General features: G+C 60.1%; 2 protein-coding genes across 3 annotated transcripts; one reads left to right on the top strand and one right to left on the bottom strand.

Moving 5' to 3' along the window:
- Window positions 1-378: 378 nt before the first annotated feature.
- On the bottom strand, window positions 379-1,987 carry LOC126946309 (uncharacterized protein CXorf49-like). 2 transcript variants are annotated; one of them, XM_050776442.1, is made up of 4 exons: window positions 1,559-1,987; window positions 1,229-1,259; window positions 626-667; window positions 379-505 (listed from the first exon to the last, which is right to left on the bottom strand). In XM_050776442.1, exons 1-2 carry the CDS (start codon window positions 1,966-1,968, stop codon window positions 1,229-1,231), a joined length of 441 nt encoding a protein of 146 aa, XP_050632399.1. In that variant the 5' UTR covers window positions 1,969-1,987; the 3' UTR covers window positions 379-505; window positions 626-667. The 2 variants fall into 2 exon arrangements, with proteins under 2 accessions (XP_050632399.1, XP_050632400.1); XM_050776443.1 differs by having other exon boundaries at window positions 1,642-1,987.
- An 855-nt stretch (window positions 1,988-2,842) lies between these two features.
- LOC126946233 (uncharacterized protein CXorf49-like) lies at window positions 2,843-6,740 on the top strand. The gene is made up of 6 exons (XM_050776364.1): window positions 2,843-4,265; window positions 4,839-4,995; window positions 5,538-5,614; window positions 5,898-5,943; window positions 6,487-6,528; window positions 6,635-6,740. The coding sequence occupies exons 1-5, from the start codon at window positions 3,042-3,044 to the stop codon at window positions 6,525-6,527; spliced, it is 1,545 nt and encodes a 514-aa protein (XP_050632321.1). The 5' UTR covers window positions 2,843-3,041; the 3' UTR covers window position 6,528; window positions 6,635-6,740.
- The last annotated feature ends 1,237 nt before the right edge of the window (window positions 6,741-7,977 follow it).

Here is a 7,977-nt window from a genome sequence, read left to right as displayed (position 1 = left end):
ACAGACAGGGGTTCTCAAAGGAGGCCAGCAGTTCCTGCTGAAGGGGAGAGAGAGAATAGCACTGAAGAAGGGGACCTGAGAGACCCCAAAGTGGGAGGAGAAGAGGAGGGACCAAGAGCAAGGCGTGTAGGAGAAAGGCAGGAAATGCTGCTGTGGCTGGGCAGGGTCCCCACAGCACCTAGACCCAGGGCACTATGGTGAGCCCGAGTGCAGGGCTGCTGCTCAGAGGCCGGCCCAGACGCTCTGCAGGGAGAGGGCCCACCACAGAGCGCCAGGGGAACTGTTCTCCCAGCGCAAGGGAACAGAGCAACACCCGGCACACCCCAGCACTCCCAACAATCACAGAGAGGGCAGACCACAGACCGCAGAATATGAGAACGACTTTATTTCAAACTGCTTTGAACTGCCTTGGGAAGTGTGCAAATGCAGTGGAAGAGCAGAAGCCCTGGCTAAGGAGGATAAGGAGGAAACTCGCTTGGCTGCAGCCCCGGATGCTGGCTCCAACCTGTGAAACAGAGCAGGCTCAGGGACGGGCCCCCAGCCAGGGCCAGCCCAGCCAGGGCCCGCACACAGCCCTCCTAAGCTGCCGGACTGTGGGAAGGGGCACGGTATGTGCAACACTCACTTCAAAGGTCCTGGAACTTGTCACTGAAGAACTGCATGGCCGCTGAAACAGAGAGGCAGAACCGGGCACTCCAGACCCAGGGAAACAGAAATCCACCCCCTGTCCCCGTGGGGAATCACCTAGCCCTGCAACCAGAAGCCCCTCCAGCCCTGGTACTGACTCACCCACCCGTCACCTGAATTAAATGTGGAAATGCCTTCTAAGCGGGAAAGTGGTTCTCAGGTGCTGGGCCATCCCAGAACCGTTCATTCAGAACGTGTTTCAAAGACAGATAAGCCAGCCAGCAAGCAAAAACCGTACAAGCCGTATCAGGCAGCAGTTAAAGGGAAAACACATGTGGTATCTCTAACTCTCCTAAGAGAAGGAGAGTTCTGGGACTCGTGGACTAAGAGTACACGGAGTTCAGACGACACACTGCTGTCTGTGTGCACACCCCTAGCTGGAAAGGCACAGAAGGCTCCAGGGCCGGGCTTTCCTTCGTTCTCTTCCCCAAAGGAAAGTCAGTCCCAGTGACGCCGCCTGTACCTACAGCCCACCCCCGCCCCCCATGCCTGCAGAAAGACACCGCTGTCCATCCCTGCCCCAGCCAGGGCTCCATCATACCTAGTTGCTGTGTAAGGTCCTCAATTTCCCTCTGCAGCCGGATGCACCAGACCGGCAGACACCGGAGGAAGAGAAACGGTTAGTCAATTCTGGCCTCCTCTCTCCTCGTCTTCCCTGTCTCCCTCAGCCCTGAGGGCCCCCATAGCCTGCAGCCCAGTGGCGAGGTGGGTTGGCATGAAACCCTCAATGTAAAAGAGGCACCCTCTCTCTGTGGGGTGCAGAAGATGGTGATGGGGCACGGTGGGGGGCACACAGAAATCAGTTTAACCTGGACACGGATCCCACTGTCTAACATGGACCTCTATTTCTAGGAGCCACACGAAGCATTACCCGAGGACAACCCTGGGCTCCCGGGGGCCGGCGGAGGCCTGCTGCCATTCTCCAGGGCTGGGGCCTCTCCCACTGGGACCGACCTGCAGGTCCTCCCAGTTGTCAGCCGACCCTTCGGCAGCGGCGCCTTCTGGGGACGGCTGTCCTTGGACGCTGGGCGGCGGCACGATGGCGGCTGGTTCGTCAGCCAGGTAGGACGAGTAGTCCACAACGTCCCTTTGGTCGTCAACGGGGGTGCCAGGCCGGCCTTCCCGGCCCCAGAGCACCACCTTTCCCTGCTCTATCAATTCGCTCTCAGACTCGAAGCTGAAAACCTTGGGATCTGTGAACCCGCTCTGGCCCTCGAGGCTGCCTGGTGCCCCCAAATCAAGGCCATGGCCCTGGCCCCGTGGGGCTCTGGGGCTGGCCATGCAGGAGCCAGCCTGCTCGCCACCCTCCAGGTCGAAACCAGCCTCACAAATGGATACCTTGTCGGGGGAGCTCATGGCGCCAGTCCGGGCAGCCTGGGCTGTGGGGAGACGGTCGTCCTGGTAACGGCGGAAGGGGAGAGCCGAGTCCAGCCAAGCCCAGCGGACTGGGCCACGCAACAGGAACAGTGAGGCCTTCGGGACACCGCTACCCTCATCCCAGGCGGAAGTAGGAGATGTCCCCGACAGCCCGTGGCTTCTGCACGCGCACTTGACGCCAGTGCCGCGACTTCTCATTGGTCCCCCTCTACCAACCAGCGTGCCCTTTGTTGGTAGAGGCCTCTGGGCTTTAACCAATCGGAACACGGACTCTTGGTTTGCCCCATGCCGGTCATTTGACTGGGTGTCTGCCCTCTGGTCTTGTCTTGGGGCCAGGGTGCACTGGAGCTCTCGATCCACCTCCTTCTTGCTCTCCTGCCGCCTCTGGCCAGGAACCTACTTTGCAATGAGACCTCCTCTGTGCACCGGGTGCTTTGCGTGCAGCACAACGTTTACTCTCCCAAGCTGATGAGCTGGGGGAAGCTCTCCCCTTAATCCCCGCCTTACAGATGGGTCACTGGGGCTCAGAGATGTGGCTCTCCTTGGAAAGTAGGTGCCCGGCCAGAGGTGGAAGGACAGAAAGAAAGAGGCGATCAAGAGCGACAGTGCCCCCTGGCCCCAAGACCCAAGCAGAGTGCAGCCACCCAGTCAAATGACGGGCGTCGAGGCAAACCAAGAGCCTGTGTCCCGATTGGTTAAAGCTCAGGCACCTCGCCCCACAAAGGGCCCGCTGGTTGGCAGACGGGGACCAATGAGAAGGCTCGGTGCTGGCGTCAAGGGCACGAGGAAGCCACTGGCTGCCGGGGACATCTGGTACTTCCGCCTGGGGTGAGGGTGGCGGTGTCCCAAAAGCCTCACTGTTTCTGTCGCGTGGCCTGCTCAGCTGGGCTTGGCTGGGCTCAGCTCTCTCCTCCAGCCGTTACCAGGACGACCATCTCCCCACAGCCGAGGCTGCCGGGACTGCCGGGACTGCCGCCATGAGCTCCCCCGACAAGGTATCCGTTTGTGGGGCCGGTTTCGACCTGGAGGGTGGCGAGCAGGCTGGCTCCCACACGGCCAGCCCCGGAGCCCCAGGGGACCACAGCCACGGCCTCAATTTGGGGGTGCAGGGCAGCCGCGATGGCGACGGAGAGAGCGGGTTCACAGATCCGGAGGGCTTCAGCTTTGAGTCTGAGAGCGAACTGATAGAGCAAGGAAGGGTGGTGCTCTGGGGCCGGGAAGGACGGCCAGGCACCCCGATCGATGACCAAGGGGACGTTGTGGACTACTCATTCTACCTGGCTGAAGAACCAGCCGCCATCGTGCCGCCGCCCAGCGTCCAGGGACAGCCGTTCCTAGAAGGCGCCGCTGCCGAAGGGTCGGCTGACAATTGGGCGGACCTGGAGGTGGGTCCCAGTGGGAGAGACGCGCTGGGCCCCAGCCCCGGAAAACGGCAGCAGGCCTCTGCCGACCGTCTCCACCTCTGTGGTCCTGGGCCAGTGCAGGCCTGGAACAACCCGGAAAGGGGCTCGAAGAGCAGATGGAGCCTCCGCGTGGATCCCCAGCAGCCCTCTGCGAAAGGCCCCACCAGGATGTCTACCCACGACTCTGATTCCGCAGATGAGAGCAGCGGCTTACCACTGATGAGGGTGGGCATTCGCCGCAACAAAGGAAGCCAGGCCAAGCCCGGCAGCCCCAAGAAGGCAGCAGACATATCCAGACACGCAGGCTTCCACTGCAAGGAGAGTTACCGGCCCGTGCCGGGCCGTTTCCTGACCTCTGCTCCCCGCGGACTCACTCCAGTCGTGGAGAGGCCGGCTGTGGGAGAGCTGGAGGACTCTCCCCAGAAGAAAATGCAGAGCAGGGCCTGGGGAAAGGTGGAGGCCAGGCCCAGCTGCTCAGGAGCTGCCACTGCAGGGGCCCTGCCCCAGGGCCTTTCAAGGAGGAAGATGGCCCAGGGGAAGAAGTCCCCAGGAGGTGCCTCTCAACTGGCTCCGGGGAGAGCCTTTCCTGCCTGCGGAAAGAGACTCTCAGCCGCTCCCCCGGAGCCGGCCACCTTCCCGCCATTCTCCGGTGTGCAGCCACACGGGATGTCCAAGAAACCACAAAAGCCTAAGCACAGAGGCCCTGGGAAGAAACCTGCAGGAAGGAAGACCAGGGAGTCCCAGGTTGCGGCCAGAGAAGATAATGACCCAAATCGAGATGAGGTCCCAAAGGCCCAAGTAAGTAGGCCCTTCTCGCCCTCCTCTCCCTCTTTACCCTCCTCCCCCCACACCTCCTCTGTTCCAGCACACCCCTGTTCACCCATGCCCCCTCTGTCCCTTGCTCGAGGGTTGTCGTCGGGAGCCTAGGGACACTAGAATGCCCGATGGGGGTCTTCATCATAGGGGCACACGTTAAAGGGGGCACTTCTTGTGTGATGGCCATGCCTCCGGACACTGCAGGAGTCCTGCCTCCGCCCGCAGAGAGGAGCTGGGATGGAAGGCAGGGCTGGCAGCTGGTTTGGATCGGGTGATGCCTTAAAGTGTGGGCCGCAAAGCTGGGGTGTCTAGGATCATCAACTTCCTGATTCCTCCTTCCCTAGCTGTTGCCCGGCCCACCTGGCAGGCGGCCCGGGCTATCTCAGTATCCCCAGTGTTTTCCCTGGCTGGGCTCTGCCTCCTGGCCTGGGGCTGACTGAGGGAGAAAGTGCTAATGAGATTAGGCTCCGGAGTCTCCACCTTACCACAACCCCTTCCCACATGTACTCACCGCCTGCCCCAACCGCCAGCCCGACTCAGAAATTTCTGTTTTAGCTTCCCACACACAGGCCAGGGCTGCCTCGCCTGTCCATGCGTCGTGGAGAACTCAGCAGCGGTGACCCCAACATCAGAGCTCCCCAAGTTCCGGGAACTTCAGAGCCCTCGGCCTACAGCCTGGGTGGCCTCCTGCCCAGACGTCATGCACCCTCCGGTGAGTCTTGCGGGTTTGATAGGGGTGGAGGGGAGAGGGGTCGGGAGGGAAACCTCTGGCTCTGTCGCTTATGGGGGCTCAGCCTTGTTCCCACACTTCCCTGCCCACCCAGGCAGCTGTCCCATGGGAAACGGGGTGTCGACAGGGCTGGCTTTAAGCCACATCGTCCTCTCTGAGTGGGGTTTGTGTGGTGGGGGGCGATTTGGAGCAGTGCCCCAAACTCCAACTCTGGAAGGAGACTTTCGGCGGTACGGAGCCCTTTTCTGTTAAGTCCTGCTCAGCCACATTGGCCCTCCCAGGGCCTGGCTGTGGCTGCCGCGCTGCTGGAGTCCAACCCGGAGTCACAACGCTAGGGGACCACAGGTGCAGATGGGCTCACACTGGGGAACAGTGAAGACAGTCCCAGAGCGGGGTTGGAGTTGCTGGGCAGAGCAGGGGCAATGTGTTGCCAGCAGAGGGTGATGCTGCCTCACTTTAGACCCTGCTAGGCCTTTTCCACCTCACTGGGAGGCTTGGAAGCTGGATTTTGTGTTCTCTTTCAGGTGACCAGCAGCCGCCTGTCCATCCCCCAAGACCAGAAAGGCAGCAGCAGGCCCCGGGAGCCCAGGACTGTCCTCGGGTAATGCTTTGTGTGGCTCCTAGAAATAGAGGTCCACACTAGATGGTGGGATCCGTGTCCAGGTTAAACTGATTTCTGCGTCCGCCGCCCGCCCCCCGCCCCCACCGCCACACGTCTCCACCTTCTGCACCCCACGGAGAGAGGGTGCCTCCTTTCCATTGAGGGTTCTGTGCCAACCCACGTCGCCACTGGGCTGCAGGCTATGGGGGCTGCAGGGAGGCTGGGGAGAGAGGAGGCCAGAGTTGACTAACCATTTATCTTTCCCCGGTGTCTGCTGGTCTAGTGCATCTGGCTGCAGAGGGAAATTGATGAACTTACACAGCAGCTAGGTATGATGGAGCCCTGGCTGGGGCAGGGATGGACAGCGGTGTCTTTCTGCAGGTGTGGGGAGCGGGGGTGGGCTGTAGGTACAGGCAGCATCACTGGGACTGACTTTCCTCTGGGGAGGAGAATCAAGCCAACCTGGGCCTTCTGTGCCTTTTCAGCTAGGGGTGTGCACAGATAACAATGTGTCATCTGAACTCCGTGTACACTTTGTCCACGAGTCCCAGAACTCTCCTTCTCTTAGGACGGTTAGAGATACTGCCGGTGTTTCCCCTTTAACTACTGCCTGGTACCACTTGTATGGTGTTTGCTGGCTGGCTTATCTGTCTTTGAAACATGTTCTGGACGGTACTGGGATGGCCCAGCACCTGAGAACCACTTTCCCGCTTAGAAGGCATTTCCACATTTAATCCAGGTGACGGGTGGGTGAGTCAGTACCAGGGCTGGTGGGGTTTCTGGTTGCAGGACTAGGAAGTTCCCCACCGGGGCATGGGATGGGTTTCTGTTTCCCTGGGTCTGGAGTGCCCGGTTCTGCCTCTCTCTTTCAGCGGCCATGCAGTTCCTCGCTGACAAGATCCAGGAGCTTTGAAGTGAGTGTTGCACACACCATGCCCCTTCCCACAATCCCGGTAGCTTAGGAGGGCTGTGGGCTGGCCCTGGCTGGGGGCCCGTCCCTGAGCCTGCTCTGTTTCACAGGTTGGAGCCAGCATCTTCCTACAAGACAAACAGCTGCCACCTTTGGAGCTCCGGAGCTGCCTGTTAAGCCAGGGCTTCCTCTCTTGCACTGCATTTGCCCCCTTCCCAACGCAGTTCAAAGCAATTTGAAATAAAGTTGTTCTCATATTCTGTGGCCTGTGGTCTGCCCTCTCTGCGATTGTTGGGAGTGTTGGGGGTTGCAGGGTGTTGCCCGGTTCATTGGCGCTTGAAGAACTGTTCCCCAGGGCCCTGCGGGACACCAGGGCCGGCCCCTGAGCAGCAGCCCTGCACTCGGGCTCACCATAGTGCCCTGGGTCTAGGTGCTGTGGGGACCCTGCCCAGCCACAGCAGCATTTCCTGCCTTTCTCCTACACGCCTTGCTCATGGTCCCTCCTCTTCTCCTCCCACTTTGGGTTCTCACAGGTCCCCTTCTTCAGTGCTATTCTCCCTCCCCTTCAGCAGGAACTGATGGCCTCCTTCCAGAACCCCTGTCTCTCTCACCTTTCCTCCTGCGGTTCACTGTTTCTGTTCTGCCCTCTCACCATCCTTTCCATCGTGAGCATCGTTGCTCTCCCCCGTGGCTTGATGCCGGCGGCCTTTCCTGCATGGTTATTTCCATGCTGTTGAGGAATACGACGGAGCTCATCCTCCTCGCCGCCCCTCAGGGACCCAGTCCTCTTTCTTGAGCCGTTATGTCCCTCCGGTGCCACCATGCACAGGGTCAGGTCATCTGGGGCAAAAACCCGCTTGGCATCCTCAGTTCCTCTTAGCCCTCACCTTTGAACCTTAGTTACCAAATTCTGTCAGATCTCCTCCTTAGCTTCAGTAGCCAGGTGGAGACAGAAACCACATCCTGGTGGGAAGCTGAGCCAAAGGGAAGATACATGGAGTGCGGAAGAAAAGGGCAAGATAGTCTCTTGGTTGGAGGCAGGGGCACTGAGTCTGTTCTGGTGCCTGTGGGCCAACCTGGTGGAAACTGCCCGCCGGTAGCTACGCGGAAGGCGGCTTCCACTTCCTTGGTGTCCATTCGCAGCCAGCAGCCCCTTCTGCAGCCGGTGGGCTCCATACCATTGATTTGAAAATGGCCAGCTGGTTTCCAGGGCAAGTGTGGATGCTAGGCCTGGCTGCTCTTTGATGGTCCCTATGAAATACCATGTCACCACCCCCAAGGCCAACAGGTTTTTGTGGACATGATATTTCTGTGTCCCTGGTCAGTCTTCCCAACCACCTCTCGAGGCCACAGGAGGTTTCCTCAAGCTCCCTGTTCTGCCTTCATCCTCCATGACGGTTGGGATTGCCTCCTTCCTTCAGCCAGAATCCTGGGCTGGGCAGGTCCCAGCTTT

Source organism: Macaca thibetana, chromosome X, assembly GCF_024542745.1.
Source record: "Macaca thibetana thibetana isolate TM-01 chromosome X, ASM2454274v1, whole genome shotgun sequence".
NCBI classification, from domain to species: Eukaryota; Metazoa; Chordata; class Mammalia; order Primates; family Cercopithecidae; genus Macaca; species Macaca thibetana.
Note: the sequence above shows the minus strand (reverse complement) of the source record. Positions and strands in the feature narration are given on the sequence as shown.